This window comes from Fibroporia radiculosa (genome assembly GCF_000313525.1).
Source record: "Fibroporia radiculosa TFFH 294 genomic supercontigs, scaffold3327, whole genome shotgun sequence".
In the NCBI taxonomy this organism is placed as follows: domain Eukaryota; kingdom Fungi; phylum Basidiomycota; class Agaricomycetes; order Polyporales; family Fibroporiaceae; genus Fibroporia; species Fibroporia radiculosa.
In genome coordinates this window covers 173,948-190,253 of record NW_012133383.1, presented here as the reverse complement: position 1 = coordinate 190,253, position 16,306 = coordinate 173,948, and the positions used below count along the sequence as shown (strand labels likewise).

Sequence of the window (16,306 nt, the reverse complement as noted above, 5' to 3'; positions counted from 1 at the left end):
GCCAGGTGGAGCGGCGCGCGTCGGCCGCGGCCCTGGGATCGAGAGGGAGGGCAGTTACGCTCGAGAGACGTAAGAGACTACAAATGATGTCGATGCGGGCGCAGACGCTAACCGGTGTCGGTGCTGAAAATACATTTCCCCGCAGATGGGCAGCGGCTGGACGGTCGGCGGGGACGAGAGGTGGCGGAGAGAGAGAGAGAGAGACAGGCGATCTGGGATGGAAGGCGTGTGGTAGCTTGGTTCTTGCTAGCGGGTGGCCCATCTGAACGTTACGGCACGACGAACGAACGTGTGCAAGCCCGTGGTCGCGGTCGCCGACGACGGCGAGGCACTGAGGCAGATGTCGGCGAGAGCATAGGGAAGACTCGGAAGACGCGGCGTGCGGCGTGCGAGTCGGAAGACGAAGACGTGGGCGGCTGGGCTCCAGCGCTGGCATGTTTCTCGACGACCACGACGACGGCGTCCAGTCTCCTCGTCACCTTCGCGGCACCGCACGCCTCTTCCCGGCCTGCGATGCTCTCTGCCAGGTACGGACTCGGACGGCCCTGCTCTCACCTTACGTCCGTGCAGCCGGCCACCACGATGACGCTGGGCCGCCCCATCAGCCATGCAACCGCAGCGCCCGAGAGCGTCCCGTCCGTGTCCAGAACGGAACGAGCACGCGCACGGAGGGCGGGTCTGGGGTCGTGCGCACGGCGTGTGTCTAATTCGTGCTCGTGCTCGTGCTCGTGCCCGTGTCCGTGTCCATGGTCGTGCTCGTGCCCGTGCTCGTGCCTGTGCCCATGTCCGTGCTCGCGCTCAGAGGCCGCCGGGTCGTGCAGGCGCAGCGGCCGCAGACGTTCTCCCGCGACGCTCAGCGCGGCCGGGATCAGAGGACGGGTGTGCCATTCGCGTCCAGCCCGATCTCAGCTGGGAACTCCTCCCGCGGAGTTTCGTGTCCTGCCCGTTCAGGCCACTCCTCCAAGTTCCCCGATCAACCCAGCTGCATCCTCGGGTGGCGGTGACGTGATGCCCTTCATTCCGCGACCACTCAAAGCCTCCCAGTCCCCGTCTCCGTCCCCGTCCCCGTCCCCCCACCTCCACCACCATGCCCATCCACTCTGCCCTCCCCGCCGCCATCCCCGCAGAGCTCCTCATCCACATCGCACTCGACCTCGTCCTCCTCGACGCTCCCCTCGGCCCCCCTGCCCAGCTTCTCCCCCTTCTCCTCACCTGTCGCCACATCTACAACACCCTCTCGTTCCCCGCATGCTCCCAGCTCTACGCCCGCATCTTCCAGGCCCAGTTCGACTCCAGCGCCGCACGTCGTCGCATTGGCCCAAGAGCAGACGAGACCCCTGCCCTCGCCGCTCAGCTCAAAGCGCACCACATCGCCCTCAAGCGCATCCGCCACGCAAACGTCGACTCGGACTCCCTCGAGTCCGACTTTTGGATCGCCTGGACAATGTGTCTCGAGAACGACGGCAAGAACGAGGCCCACTTGCGCTGGGCCGGCCTCCACCCCTTCGTCGACCGCTTCTTGCGCACCCGTCTGTGGGAGGGACGCGAAGATTTTGGCGGCTGGCCTGCAGAGAGCACCCTCAATGCCCTCGCAGTGTGGCTCTACTGGTACACGCTCGACAAAGGTGCCCTACCCTATTTTCCTTTGTCCATCCCCCCCTTCCCCCTCTGACCCTTCTCTCTCCAGACACGCTCGCAGCACAGAGCCGCGTCCAGCGCAGCGAAATCCTCAACCTCATCCGTCCATATGTCCTCGCCGCTCCCCGCTACGCCAGCTTCTATGCTCCAGACAATCATTTTTGGTTCCCCCTCCCAGCCGATATATCTGACTCTACCGCGCACGCTCTGGTGACTCCCCACGGCTTCTATCCCATGTACCGCGACCCGGAACAGTGCCTGGAGACCATAAGGCACTACAATGAAAACATCGACATCGCGCCGCCTTTGATCGCACAAGGCGCAAAATTGCTTTACATGACCCTCAACGAGCTTCCGTTTTCCGTCCCACGCGACATTCCCATCGATCGCGAACACGCTGACCAAACGGGGCGTACGTATGTGAGCCCCACTCAGGCTGATCTCATCGAGGCCAACGCGCACACGTCCGTTAAGCTCCTTGAGCCCGGCGATTGGGACTGGAAAAATAAGCTTACGGAGGAAGAACTCCGTCTTGAGAACAAGGGTTGCTGGACTAAGGGCCTCGCCTCCAAGAGCGCAATGTGGGACTGCGACTGGAACAGGATGATATCCTGCGGCGATCCCTACTATGTCAACCCGCGCCTCAAGGTGCCCACGTACGAGTACGGCGTTCTGTCGGGCGCATGGCAGGGCCGCATGTTGGTGCGTGTCCGTCTCCCCCCCCCTGATTTATTTTTTCTGATCCGACATTCCGGCCATCCCGCAGATCCCAGACGTGAATCAGTACTGTGCGCTCATCTCCTCACAGGACATGCCTGCCACGTTGTCCGCGCACGACCCGGCCCTGTACGTGCTCCCGGTGTACATGACCCTGCGCGAGCACCACTGCATCATGCCGCAGCTCCCCGTCCGCACCGGCGGTGCCTACACGGAGGAAGATGACGACGGGATCAACAACGGCTGGTTCCCTGAGATCCAGGTCCGCGAGACCGCCGGCCGCGTGCATGTGCGTGACACGGCCCTCCGCGAAGACTCGCAGTACGAGACGTACGCGGAGGGGCGCGAGAATTCGCACGATCCGGAGACGTGCACCGCGTGCATCATGCGCGGGGAGAGCGAGGAGACGGAGCTGCGCGCGACGATCGCGGCGAACGCGGACGCGGCGCGGGGGGACGACGCCGCGATGGACGTCGAGCAGACTCGCGCAGAGGTGGACGCCGCGCTCGGCCCGGGCGTGCGCGTCGACGACCTGCTCGACGTCGAGATGGACGGCGGCGAGAGCGTGTGCTCGGACTACGTCAACAACACGTGCAGCGGCATCTGCGACATCATCATCACGGGCGAGGTGCGTCCCCCGTCCTTGTCCCCCGCCGCGGGCGATGTGCTGACCCCGGCCGTGTTTGCGCAGACGCTCCCGCGGCACGGGCAGGCGTGGAACCACTTCCGGGTGTACGGCCGCGTGCGCAGCTGGGACGGGCTCGTTGCGCTCGTGCGCGTGCCCGCGCACGTCCCGGAGCTCGGCGTGTACATCTTTCGCGGGTACGTCGTTGCAGGCAACCTCGTCGGCTCCTGGCGGTGCCGCACGGACAACATCCGCGCGATCCCCCTCGAGGGTCCGTTCGTCGTGAGCCGGGCGTGAGGCGCTGCGGGGGGCGGGTTCTGCGTGTAGGGGCATAGGGGCGGTATATACGTGAAGGGGGAAGGGGGTGCCGGACAGGATATATGTAAGTGCGAGTTGGGCGAACGCCACGCGATACCCCGGCGGCTGTGCGCGCGTTCGTGACGGTCTCTCTCGCTGTGTGCCCCGCGCATCGCATACATCTGGACGTTTATATTATACCCGTATGCGATCGCCAATGTGCTGTATTTACTCAGAGACAAGATTCCGGCGGCTGCTCGTGCCGCCAGGTCGTGCCGTTGCAGATACGGAGGGTGCGTGTGAGGGTGACTACCAGCTCGAAAGTCTCGTCTTTGACTTGGACTCTCAATCGACATCGGAGGAGCAACGCACACATTTGACGCAGGTTCTAACTTACGCCGCCATAGGTGGTCCCAGCACTTCTACACTCGAAATAGGGAGACGAACTTGTTCACGGATGCCAGACGCACCAGCAAAGAGTGAGCATCTATTATTCCGACGAAACACAGAGAAATGTCCCCCTATAATACTATGCAGCTTTGGTCGAAAACGGCCTACACAATCCGTGTATTATATGACTTGCGTCTGGATGGCATCTACATCCAAGGCATGGCTACTCATAGTTAAATATCCTCCGACCGTCCAACTCGAGAAGCACGCGGTGTCCATCCAGGCGCACCACATGGCGCAGGCAAAAGAGGACCCGGTCAGTCCTCATGGAAGCCGCCCATGGCGCGGACCGCCTCCACGAGCCGCTTGTACTCGCGCAGGAGCTCGCCGACCTCGGACACCCGGATGTCGTCCTCCGTGCACGCGAGGAAGCGCGGGTTCGGGGGCGAGATGCGGATCGCGATCGGCGACGCGGCCCTCGACGACGCCGGCGAGTCGAAGCGCGGCGCGGCGGGCCCCGCGGGCAGCAGCAGCGACGAGCGGCGCGACGAGGGCGAGCCGGGGCCCTGCTGCAGGTCAGGGGGAGCAGGGTCAGCGCGGACGCAGCGGGGCGCAGCAGGGCGTGTCTGCCTCACCTTTGCGCCGTCGTGGGACTGGTTCTGCGACAGCCGCGACAGGCCGGGCATGTTCGCCAGGCGGTCCGTGAGGCTCATGCGCCCGCTGGCCGGCCGTCGCTTGCCCTTGCGTGTCGCCCTGCTGCTCATCATGCTCTCGAAGCTGCGGATGCTCCGCGTGTCGTGCTCGTAGTCCTCTTCTTCCTCTCCCTCCTCCTCCTCGTTCGCGCTGTCGTCGGCGGACTCGTCTTCCGAAGCAGGTGCGTCTCCGTCTGCGCCGCGCATAGAGCGGCTCGACCCGGGTCTCGACGGAACCTCCACCATCTGCTGCCCTGATTCTTCGTTGGCGGTCGTCGACCGCGCACGGTTCCCCGGCAGAGACGCCGCGAGACTGGCTATCGAGAACCCAGTATCCCGCCGTAGGATACCGAACCCTGGTCGGGAAGGCTCTTCGCTCTCAGTGGCATTGGCGGGGGTACCTTGTACTTGACTTTGGCCTGGAAGGAGGGAACGGAGGACACCAAACGAGGTGTCTACGACCCCCGAAATGACCTTGTTTGCAGAGCCCGCAATAGCATCTACTTGCTGTTCTACGCGACCGCGGAGGCTGGCTTGCGTGACTTGAGGCGATGTAGGTTCGGAACCGGGTATGCGCACCGAGCGAGCGAGCGGAATCGGACTCAGCTGTGCCGCGCTGTGAGTATAGAAAATCCAGGAAGTCAGCGAGCGTTCGTTCTGCACCATGTTGCAGCGAGTGGCTCAAAGAGAAATGAAAGTAGGCGCGGGTGTGGCTTGGACCAAGCGCTCTGCATGGCCACCCTGCGAAGAGATATGCCACGCACCTTAGGACTGACTTTTCGCTCTCCCCTAGCCCAAGCGCAGCCAGATCCACGTTTTCCAGAAACTCAGCCACGGCCATCAGGTTGATCAGACAGTAGCCTTCCTCGCCTCCTCCAGCGCTCTCTCTGCGGAAGCGCTGTATGTACAGGAGGTTTGAAACAAGTCGCGGCGGGTTCGCCTTGACGACGGCGAAGATCATGAGTGGAAGGATCACATCCCCTGAGACGGGCGTTGGGGGCGTGGCATGAGGGGAAGGTGCTCGTGATGAGGATCGACTGCGTGAAGACATAGGTTTTTGTGGCGATGAATCATTTGGCGACAGTCGCGTGCGGCCGGTATCTGGCGGAGATGCAGAAGGTTCATGCAATAGCTTCTGTGCAGTGCTTTCCTCCGGAGATAGGACGATCGTTGGAGATGAAGGAATGGTCTCGGATGGCGGAACAGAGACCTGAACCTGCAAGCTAGGCTCCTCTTTCATCGTGGTATCGTGATCGCGGCGGTCATCCTCATCCTCTTCATCCTCTGTGATATTGTGACCGAATGTGGATGCACGAGGAGTTTTCTCATCCAACATCTCGTCCTCAGATCTAAGCCCAATAGGGGGCAGCTTCGATAAACCATCTATGCAAGACCAGCGGTATGAGACAAGAACAAAGGACTACAGGTCCAGATCCTTACCAACAATGATCTTATGGACCGAAACGAGCAGCGCCGCTTTGTCTGCAGGGGTACGGTGTATAGTATCGAGCTGAGCGAGGACTGGATGTACGAAGTCAGGGATAAATTGAAAAGTCAGAGCACATTGCTGTAGGATCCAGCATCCACTTACTTTGACCACATTCCATTACCACAGCCTCGACCTCCTTACTTGAGCCACCCACATCAACACCCAGATGCGACAACCCAAGGTCGAGCAGATTAACTGCGGCTATACGGCTGGACAAAGCTTCGTCGTGAGAAGCGTCATCCGAGCTTGCCAGAAGAAACAGCCTACAACGACGGGAATTTGAGTGTCAATGGTTTCTAATCCTGTGGAAGACAGGGATACTTGAGAATGTACGTACCTGTCATAGAACAAGGTACATAGTACGCGCTCAACTGCGTCCATGATCTCTCGCACCCGTGTCTCTCTTCGATGTTCCTTATCTTCTTCGCTCTCCTCATCTTTCTCATCAACGGGGTCCTCCGTCTCACCACCGCTGTCGCTATCACTGCGGATACTAGTGGCATTCTCTGAGCTCCTATTCTTCTTCCCGAAGTGGATGCCCTGCACAAAATTCTTGCGGCGCTTCCGTTCGTCTTTAGACAGACGCTCCCAGACGGTCTCCTCCATGTCTGCATAGAATTCCTGAAACTTCTCCGTTATGCTTTCAGCGCGCTCCTCCGGCAAACCAATGCTGATCGACCACTCGACGTCACCCTTCCTGTTGACCTTACCATTCATAATTTTGCTTGCTCCACTTGAGTCTGCGCCCTCTCCAGCCTTTCCTGCACTTGCGACTCTGTCTAGACTCCCAGCAGGGCCATGAGTGAGAGGGAACAATGGTTTTGCAAAGCGTTCTACGCGCTCCACAGCCCACGACGGCACACCAGCTTCCCATAATGCAGCGCGCATCTCCCCAATGATCGCATCTGAGAGTGACCGGCCAAGCGCTGTGCGATCGATGCAGGTCGCCAGAGTGTATGCTGGAATGTCTGTTACGTGTTCCGCGCTTGCTCGGTCCGTTCCTAGAGCAGAAGATCCGCCCGTTTGAGGTGATGTCGAGATGCTGGGCGCGATTGGCAGAGGCGCCGTAGATGCTGTGTTCGATGACGAGACATTGCCCTCCGGATGTAGGGATGCCGGCGGATTTGAGGGGCTTGCGGGAGGTGTACTACGGCCAAAGAAGGAAGCGAAGGGATTCGAAAGACGCGAAGCAGAGTGTGACGACCCAGACGCTACACGAGATCCAGGGCGTGGTGGAAGTGGGGGTTTGGATACAGAAGGCCTCGGAGGGAGAGGAAGTGCTGGTCCGTGCGATAGCACGGCGTAGGTGGGATATTGAGGAAGAGATAATGGGAGAGACGATGATGACGACGATGTTGGTGAGGGAGGAGCCGGTGTCGGTTGCTGTATAAGTGTATTGGGAAGAGGGGGTAATGCAGAAAATGCGGATAAGGGTGTCGTTGATGGGAGTAAGGTCTGAAATCGAGTTGAGGAAGGAGGGATGGTTGAACGGATTATCAGCGCAGTGCTTAGCATCGATCAGTATGGTAAGAGTATGGATGTAGACAATGGCTTACTCAGTAAGTGTTCCGCGCAGTCCTGAAAGTGTAACAACTTGAGAGCTACTTCTTGTAGAACTATCGCATAGCGCGATATGATCTTTGATGAACTCTGGAGTGATAGCATCATTTGCATGATGCGGCTCAATGGGCAGAAAGAGTGTCGCCTAGTAGGCCAAGTCAGATTTCTGCGCCAATTGCCAAGCATTGCATACGCACTTTGTTGCTCGACAGAACGCTCCATATATCATTCCACTCTGCCCCGTGATCTGTCTCAGTACTCAACTTCTCGAGAATGGCCCACCCAGTACTAGCAGCATCGAGACCTATGCGTTGAGCTGCCGCTTTGAGGTTCATAACCTGGAGCTTGCTGGTTGCATCTCCATGGAAAGCATTCTGCTGTTGTGAGGTGCCAATACTCGGATGCAGGGTAGTGCCAGTGGTAGCAGACGCGGGAGCGACTCTCTGTCTGGGTGTGTATGGAACATAACGTGGCGCTCCGGCATGCGTGACATCCGCAATGATAGGTGCTGGCGAACTAGGCGGTGGTGGTGAAAGTAGTGGATGTGTGGAAAGGGTCTCAAAAGAAGCTGTGCGAGGGACCGGAGAACTATGTCCAATGGACCCTGGAGGAAAGAGGCTGTCTCGCCTTGACGGCATCTGGGAAATCACACGAGCTCTGACGGAGGCATTGCAAGCTAGATCGAGGCAAACGTACCATGCTCACAAAATATATCAGTAGTCTGAGCTCGTATTCCTATGCTCACGTTCAGGTCACGGATTGCTTGGATCACTATACCTCAAGTGACTGAGATGAATGTTTATGACCTGGACCGCACTGGCTATAAAATGGCAGTCTTCAGACGTGTCACTGTGATGAATATTTCAGGAGAATGCTGAGATAAATGTAGAATATTACTTGCCTCAACCCGTGTTGCTGAAAGCTTTAGACACACAGAGATGAAGTGCATATAGCGACGAGTAATCAAAGACGCTACGAACGCGTCGTTGCTCTGCGGAAGATCATTAATAGCGCCCATATTCAATCCATCATGGATCACGTGTAAGGCGTTTCGTCAGATCTGAATCTAAGTCTGCCTCATACTTCTTAGTTACAAGTTTCCAACCTTCGTTCTACCGTAACTCACGACCTCAGGCTCATACTATATTACTTTACAGTCTAACGCGACTCGACATGCCCAATAGTGAAGTACAGCCTCTTCGTAGGCGACCCAAGCCGGCCTACAAAAATCTCAATGGTTTCATGGATCCTACCCGAATGCGCATTCAGGGACAAATGCCGACAGTGAACCTCCACGGGGACCCGTCTGGATCTAGGGAGGCTGATTTTTCTCGTGCGAAAAATGTGCGAGACGCCGTGGAGAGGCGGCGCAACGTCGAAGATGCACTGCTGCTGAAAGGCTCGTTTTTTCCAGGGTGCGCCGCCACGGGCCTTTTAATCGCACTGGTGAATTGCATCTTACGCTCAGATCGGACAGCTTAGCTGCAGCAAAGGAGTTGGTTGAATCACCTGAGACCGCAGCAGGAACGGAGCGGCGAATTCAGGAGCTACGAGTCCGACACTGGGACGAGATGCAGACGCTTCTTGATTGGCAAACACAGGATTATTTTCAAGAGGCCATGGACCGGCATGACTCGAATAATGATGATCAAAAGTCTAACTCAGATGAAGACGTTCACGCTGACAGACACTTTGAAGTCAGTTTATTCTTTCATTCGATCTCCTCCATCTGACTCGTAATCATTAGTCTTTTTATCAATCGCTGCACACAGATCCAGCTCCATTTTCATGTTTTGACGATGTGTTGTCGGCCCATCGTTATGCCCATCTGAGGACAATCAATGGTCTCCTCAACCAGCATGCTGCTCAAGCTGAAAAAGAGGACGCCGCGCGAAGGAAGAGAGACGCGCAGTTTCCTGCAGGTATTGAAGAGTATCGTGCAATCCGTAATAAGGACATACAAGTGAGTACCCATCCGCTACAGTATTCCTGCTCAATTGTTTTCAAGGACGGGCTAACTAGTTTTGTAGATCCGCATGGCACGATTTCTGATGGCTGACAGCAATACAAAGGATCGGATGATGTCTGAGTTTCAGTGGGCTTGGAGACAAGTACAGAGCTTGGTCGACGAATTTTCCAAAAACGTGCGTTTTTCTCGTAATGTTTCAGAGATTCTGGCTCGCCATCAGGCGCACCAACCCGCTCAAGGCTTAGTTCTGGTAGTAAGCGAGACCGAGATGGGCGTAACGCTAACCATACTACCTGGGTCGTTAGGAAGATTTCAAAAGAGAGGTCGAAAGTGCCATACGTCAAACTGAAGCCACTGATCCGCGACGCAAGCCCTCCACTGCATAATGGTAAAATGTCAAAGGGTCGCTTATGTATATATCCTCAGGAGGAACGGAGGTCAACAGGAATATGAAGATTTAGTTCTGAAGTTCTGAATCCTGTTAGGTAAAGATATTAACATGTCTTCGCATAAAGCCGAAAATAGGATATCAACTTTACCCAACAATCATTCAATCTTACTTCAGTGCCTTCAGCAGTCCTCAGGCTCAGGGTTCATAATGCATCCTCGCGCGCTATGTGGCGCGGCTCGCCCGCATCATTCGATGTTAATATGTAGAGTAGTCGGGAAAAATGGACACGTATTTGCAAATCACTCGTATACCATCACCTTGATCACCTTGGTTTACAAATCAGAACAATAGTTCCATGAGCTCTGCCTGTGATAGTTTGACTGTTTGAATGTCATTCCAGATTCTTGAATGCGTGATTGGAGAACTTGAAGACATCTTACGGACACCGGCATCTCAATTGAGTGCTACAGGTATGTGACGCTGCTATCTAGTCCCTTAGAAAGCCCATGAGAATCAGGTCATTGTATTTCATATGTGTGTATATAGGGTACAATGTGCCACACCTCCGCTGACATTGTGCTCCAATCAGATTCTCCGCAAAAAACATACACAGTTCATCAGCTGGACATGATCCTGATTGGGATGACACACGAGATGAGAGATATGTGTGAGAGATTTCCGACTCCCGAAGCTACAACCCGACTTACCTTTATATCTAATCATCATGCGCTTGGACATGCCGCCCGACCATCAGGGGCGTAACAATGTGGTAAGGCGTACCCCATCAGCGTGGGTATAGTATTGTCATTAGTTATCATCTGTATAGCTGTCAGATATTCTCCCAGCGAACCTTTCCCTAAGGATCACAGTGATACAATATCGTATCGGAAGATGGAGAGACTCAAGCATTGCATTTCAGAAGACTGTGGGAATGAGAGGGGTCACAGAGTGGAGTGAACAGGCTCAAACTTTGTCTACACATCTGTACAGCTAAACATATTGATGATAATGTATGCGATTGCTCACCGCGAGGCATCCGCTCCATCTCTGATAGAGTCGTAAACGATACAGAAGGGTCGGGCACCGATGGATGTAACGAACACGGAGGGAGCGGGAACGACAATGGGTAGTGCCATCAGTCTGGCCAAGTATCCCAGGCTGGATTACCTGTCAATTCAGTCGTCAGCGAGAGTGGGCCGTGTGTTCGGTACCGACCGCTCTACGTGCATAGCCAGTGGTGAGAATACGCACTGACCATGAGAAAAAGTGTAGGGAAAGCCCTGTATCATGATAGCGTTGCATATTACATCAAGTTGCATGAGGAGCGTGTTGCCGTGTCTCGCCAAGACTTCTGTCATCCAAGTCACTAGCTCGATGAAGCCGTACAGGTCCCAGAAGGCATGACTCTGCCGACCTGAGAGGAAATAGGACCGGGAGACCGTGCCCAGCAGTAGAATAAGTACAATACCATTAGGAATTTCTCAGGTAGGCGGAGGTCGGCTCCATTCATTCGAGCCGTGATTCTAGTGAATGCCGCTAGAAGGTAGTGGAATTGTTCAGCGTCCGAAGGTAACCAGCCCCATGATATTGAGTATGCTAATGCTATTAGAGGCTTTTGCGAACACCGTGCTGAGCTCGTGACAGAGTCTACCATACAGTATGGGATTAATAACACTCCAATCAAGGTCAAAAATTTCTCACCAACAATGCTGCCGAACACCTTGAGGGCGCAATAGCATGTGTGTTGCGGTAGCACCTGACGCAATCCGCTAAAGCAAGTTGGTCCAATGGGCAGCCAAAGTTGCGAAGCGACACGAAGCAGCGCGTTTGAAAGAGCGGCGGAGGTTGTTGGCAGCTGGAGGCGAAATGCCAAGCGTTCCCCCCTCCGAATCACAGCTTTAAGGGATGTTTTTCACATGCGATACAAACTGGTCTGTGAGACATTGCATAAGATACGCTGTTAGCACAGTACATTCTCATGGAAATATGCGGACGGCTGCTGAGAGTGGTTTGCAAAAGCATCACGGCTCCGAGATATTCGGCGCGTTCGCGCAGACCCGGAGTATCATGATATCCGCTTGGAGCAGACATTGGCAGGCAGATGGATACCGACTTCCAGTGCCATCTGCACAAACATATTAGCGATAGGCGACCTCTAGAAAATGAGCGTGCCGAAGCAAAACTCACCTCACCCCCCGATCCTCACCGCAATCATGCCATGTATTGAGTTCAACGTTCAGTAGTATAGCTGTCTCATTTTTCATTACATAATCCAGATAGTAATGCAAGTTGTAATTCGCTAATCTTAAGTTGAAGATGATCTATATTACGTAACCAAGCTGTGTATGCCATTGTGCAATAGTGAAGCCGCCAGGAAAGCAACCGTCGCTGAGACACCATATCCTAGCTCTTCGAGCTCAATAGTGAACAGACATGCCCATTAAGCACCTGGACGGTATGTTTTATATGCGTTCAGCGTGAATACATTGACCCGTGACTATTGTAGTCTACCTCACGGAGAGAAAACATCTGCAGACGCATCCGCTGTCGGTGCTCTCAGATTCGCGTCTAGGCATCGATGCTTCTTACTACTTGTCGCAGCTACTGGAGAATCCGCCCTCACGAGAGTCCCTTTTGGCAGCCACTGGCGGTCTTCCACTTGCCCTGACCCAGCGTATCGAGTCCGACCTGCGCGCACTCGAGAAACTTCACATTAAGCCTGTGTTTGTATTTCCTGGCCTCGTCCCGCATCGGCGTTGGAAGCAGAATCAGCACCTTATGTACGAGCACAATGATGCAGTGAGAGATAGGCGAGAGGCATGGGCGAAGTACGAAGCTGGGCAGGAAGAGGCCGCGACTAAACTTTTTGAAGGCCGAAGTAATTTGCATCAGTGGGATCTGTGGAAGATGGTATTGAGGATTTTCAGGCATCGAAACGTGGAGTTCATGGTTGCACCTTATATTGCATGGGCGCAGGTACGTTTTTCAGAGAGGTGCCTGCAACCAGAAATATTTTTAACGTTTTCGTCTATAGTTAATTTACCTCCAGAGACATCAGAAATCATACATCCACGCTGTCTTTGGGCCGACAGATACTCTTCTCTACCCCGGAGTTGACAAAGTCATCACATCCGTGGACCTTACGTCAACAAGCCCATCATTCTCCTACGTCTCCAAGCGAACCATCCTCAGTGACCTCGGTGTATCGGAAGACCAGTTCTTGGATATTGGAATCCTCGTTGGGTTCGATCACTCACCTCCCTTCCCCCCCACCGTTCACGAACAGGCCTTGAAGGCAACGGTGGACATGGTCAAGTACTATAAGTCAGGCCATGCAGCTGTGTCTGCTTTTGCTGAGCAGCCACAAGTCAGAACAATTCAGTATCCAGATCATTACGCCCGCACGCGCTCAATGATTAAATACTCATTGATACTGTCTTCTGAGGGTGCTGTCATACCCCTTCCTCTCGCCATCACGACACCTCCCCCTCATGGACATCAAAACCATCACCCTCACCATCCAACAGCTGCTGATATTCCCTCCGACTTGCATGAGATTTTCACGAACAGACTCCCAGACGAAATCTATTTTTACCTCTCGCGTGGACTATTGGGCCCACAAGCTTTGGTGTGGTTGACAACAGGGCAGATTATCGAGAATCCTCCGCTGGATAACGGCGAGACCACAGAGTATCGACGGTTCGTTAGAGAGGTTATCACGGACGGGCAGACGGGTCCACGCGCTACTGCATTGGCGTTAGTATCCAGCGTTGCACACCAATCTTGGGCGAGTAAGAAGATCAACGGATTCTTCTGGTTCGAACAGTCAAACGCGCCCCAGAAGCCAATTTCCCATACTGCACCTCAGACCACGCAGCTTGCCGAGCGCGTGGCAGGCTGGAAAGTACCATATGCGATTGTTGAGGAAGAATTGAGGAGACAAAACGTGAGTTCAGTCGCTCTACGTTTGGGACATGGAATATTCTGAACTGAATTTTGAACTACTGCCGCCGGCTATCAGTCATCCACTATTGACTTTGCGTTGTGTCTTGGTGCCACGGTATCGGACAAGCTCGCCACCCGGACGAAGGTCAAAAGCGGCCAGGCCGCGCCTTCGCTTGAGAAGAAAGATGAAATTGTGGCAAATGTCATATGGCGATTCCTGGAGTTGCGAGGGTGAGTGCATTCAAGTCTCTTCTGGAAGCCATTATCACGCGCAAGACTGACGGGAACGCGATTGAGGACACTAGTTTCCTGTTAAGCACGCACACACATTCCCCCTTGGCCCGCGCGATGCATTCAGCGATCAGGACAGCTCGTGTGAACGACAAGTTCCAGGAGCCGCTGTATCTGTTCCTTGAATTGGTCAGAGCGGGTGTCATGCACGGCAACCTGTGGTCCGGACGAGCATACAGCGGTGGGCCTAGTTTCGGTACCGGTATGTTTTTCCCACAGATCATCACAACTGTCGCAGTGTGTCCGATGGCTGAGACACTTTGCCAGACGATGAGAAGTCGTGCATGCTCTTGGTCATGCGGGTGCTGAGCATAGTACCACTTAACTTTAAGGTGCGCTTATTCTGTCGGCTGCGGTCGCTGATTGCTCATTTTTGCCTGTACGTGGCACATTTTTCGGGCGATCTCGCCTGATAATCGCGTATAGCCCCAGCCTTGGTCCGCGCCTCTGTCACGCGAATTGCTCGTGTTTAACTCGTTTGTGCGATCGCTCACACGGGCTCTGAGGACGCTATTGGAGGTGACATCTTTGAACATGCTGCTTCGCCACGATGCGACACGGCGAGAGGAGCTACTAGATATCAACCTGTCGCTTCCATTTCAATCGGAGGTAAACACGGGATTTGGGGTTCTGGCAAAGGTATACCTTGACGCGCTAACCCATATCAACAACCGCCAACGGGTGCGAGACCCCAATGCGGAAGGTGTTCGGGAAGCCAAGCAGATGGCGCTTGAAATTTGTGAGGAGACCTTCCCTGGCGTCAAGGGCCCCAAGCTTGAGGTGGAGCGAGGCTTCCGATTCTGGGATGTGGTATGTCCGCTTTCCCCGCGATATTCCAGACGACTATGTCTACTCACGATCGGTACTGCAGGCCCTGACTGCCATGAGGCAGCTGCATTCTGAAGAGCATGTCCCGCGGGACTTGATTGACCAGTTTGAAGCGGCCGAGGCGTGGCTGGCGCCGATGAGGCCCTAAAAAATTCCCAGCGGGTGGGCAACATAGCGTGGGATTGACACTTGCTTGCAGAGCCGAGCGCTGCGAGACGCCGGTGGTTCTCTTGGTTGGATCGTTTCGGGGACGGGGAAAGTGTGGCAAATCGGGGTCAATGGAGTGCGGGCCCGAGGGGAGGAGCGCGTCTATGTGCAATCTTGTTTCGTTTTTTCTGAGAAATGTTTGTTCCTGGTGATGGAACTCCGCCGACAGGCTGTCTGCAGCTGCAACGCAGGGATCGCAGAGGGCAGCAAGGGCGGTGAGAAAAAAGCGAGAGCAGGTGAGCCGCTTGACCGCATCTGGGCAGGCGAGCGCACAACACGTGAAGGAGGCACCGCGGTGCTGAGCCGAGGCAAGGCCGGATAAGGAAAATCTAAGATGGGAGTTGATCTTGATATGTCCTTGATTTCGGGTTGTCAGAGACTAATCGGATGCTATTTATTTATTGCGGATCTGGCGTCGTCGGACTGAGCTCGCTTCTTGCATGTCCCATTTTGGGTAGCGTGCTCCTGTGAGATTCTCTCAGCCTTCTCCCCTGTCTCAAACATTAAAGATGCTCCCTTTCTCTCCCAACGTCACTCCCCCTCCCTCCCCGCTCGCCCTCCCGCGCCATGTTCCAGCACTCGCCCGAGCCTCTCCCTCTCCCCCATGACGACCACCTCTTCATGTCCAAGCTCTCCACACCGGGCCCTCTCTACTTCCAGCAGCGCACTCAGGTCATCCAGCTCACCGAGGTCCCCGCACCCCCGCGAGCACAGCACCCATTCACCCTCTCCGCTAGCTCACTCGCCTCTTCGTCTTACACCTCTTCGTCTGACGAGTCCGCCGAGGAGGATTCTGACTGCTCCTCGTACTGTTCGTCGGCCCCGGAGGAGACCCCGGAGCCGCGCTCGCCCGATGATACGTATAAAACACGTCTCCATCGCATCCTTGTGTGGCGAGAAAAACTCGCCGTGTCCACGGGCACGCCACTCGCCCGTATGTCTTTGTCCCCCTGACTGCCCGTCATTATTCGTTTGCTCACGCTATGGCCCCTCCAGCCCCGCCCACCCTTCCCACCTCGGCCACACTGAAACGGAAGACCCTTGATGATGACTCGGAGTCAGACGACGATGCTGTGAGTGTCCCTCCGCCGACGCTCTCGCCCCGGCTGTCGTTTCTCACAATTCATTACGTAGGCGTCTCATTCCTCAAAGCGGTCGCGGTCGAGCTCGAGCCCAAGTGTCTATCGATCACAGACACCCCTGACGGATAGCGCGCATTCTTGCCCAGCATGCGACTCTATGTTTACCACGCGGCAAGACCTCCAGG

General features: G+C 55.4%; 5 protein-coding genes across 5 annotated transcripts; 4 read left to right on the top strand and 1 right to left on the bottom strand.

The window, feature by feature from the left end:
- Positions 1-1,087: 1,087 nt before the first annotated feature.
- FIBRA_04721 (uncharacterized protein) lies at positions 1,088-3,277 on the top strand (the record flags this gene model as incomplete). The annotated part of the gene is made up of 3 exons (XM_012326511.1): positions 1,088-1,625; positions 1,688-2,340; positions 2,405-3,277. 3 exons carry the CDS (start codon positions 1,088-1,090, stop codon positions 3,275-3,277), a joined length of 2,064 nt encoding a protein of 687 aa, XP_012181901.1.
- Positions 3,278-3,984: 707 nt separating this feature from the next.
- Positions 3,985-8,046, bottom strand: FIBRA_04720 (uncharacterized protein; the record flags this gene model as incomplete). The annotated part of the gene is made up of 7 exons (XM_012326510.1): positions 3,985-4,975; positions 5,124-5,742; positions 5,800-5,880; positions 5,951-6,111; positions 6,186-7,355; positions 7,405-7,553; positions 7,606-8,046. The coding sequence occupies 7 exons, from the start codon at positions 8,044-8,046 to the stop codon at positions 3,985-3,987; spliced, it is 3,612 nt and encodes a 1,203-aa protein (XP_012181900.1).
- Positions 8,047-8,581: 535 nt separating this feature from the next.
- FIBRA_04719 (uncharacterized protein) lies at positions 8,582-9,763 on the top strand (the record flags this gene model as incomplete). The annotated part of the gene is made up of 5 exons (XM_012326509.1): positions 8,582-8,823; positions 8,886-9,105; positions 9,156-9,371; positions 9,439-9,630; positions 9,683-9,763. 5 exons carry the CDS (start codon positions 8,582-8,584, stop codon positions 9,761-9,763), a joined length of 951 nt encoding a protein of 316 aa, XP_012181899.1.
- A 2,438-nt stretch (positions 9,764-12,201) lies between these two features.
- Positions 12,202-14,980, top strand: FIBRA_04718 (uncharacterized protein; the record flags this gene model as incomplete). Its single annotated transcript, XM_012326508.1, has 8 exons — positions 12,202-12,223; positions 12,275-12,744; positions 12,803-13,714; positions 13,790-13,944; positions 14,019-14,206; positions 14,272-14,336; positions 14,431-14,814; positions 14,876-14,980. 8 exons carry the CDS (start codon positions 12,202-12,204, stop codon positions 14,978-14,980), a joined length of 2,301 nt encoding a protein of 766 aa, XP_012181898.1.
- A 626-nt stretch (positions 14,981-15,606) lies between these two features.
- FIBRA_04717 (uncharacterized protein) lies at positions 15,607-16,250 on the top strand (the record flags this gene model as incomplete). The annotated part of the gene is made up of 2 exons (XM_012326507.1): positions 15,607-15,973; positions 16,036-16,250. The coding sequence occupies 2 exons, from the start codon at positions 15,607-15,609 to the stop codon at positions 16,248-16,250; spliced, it is 582 nt and encodes a 193-aa protein (XP_012181897.1).
- Positions 16,251-16,306: the final 56 nt, after the last annotated feature.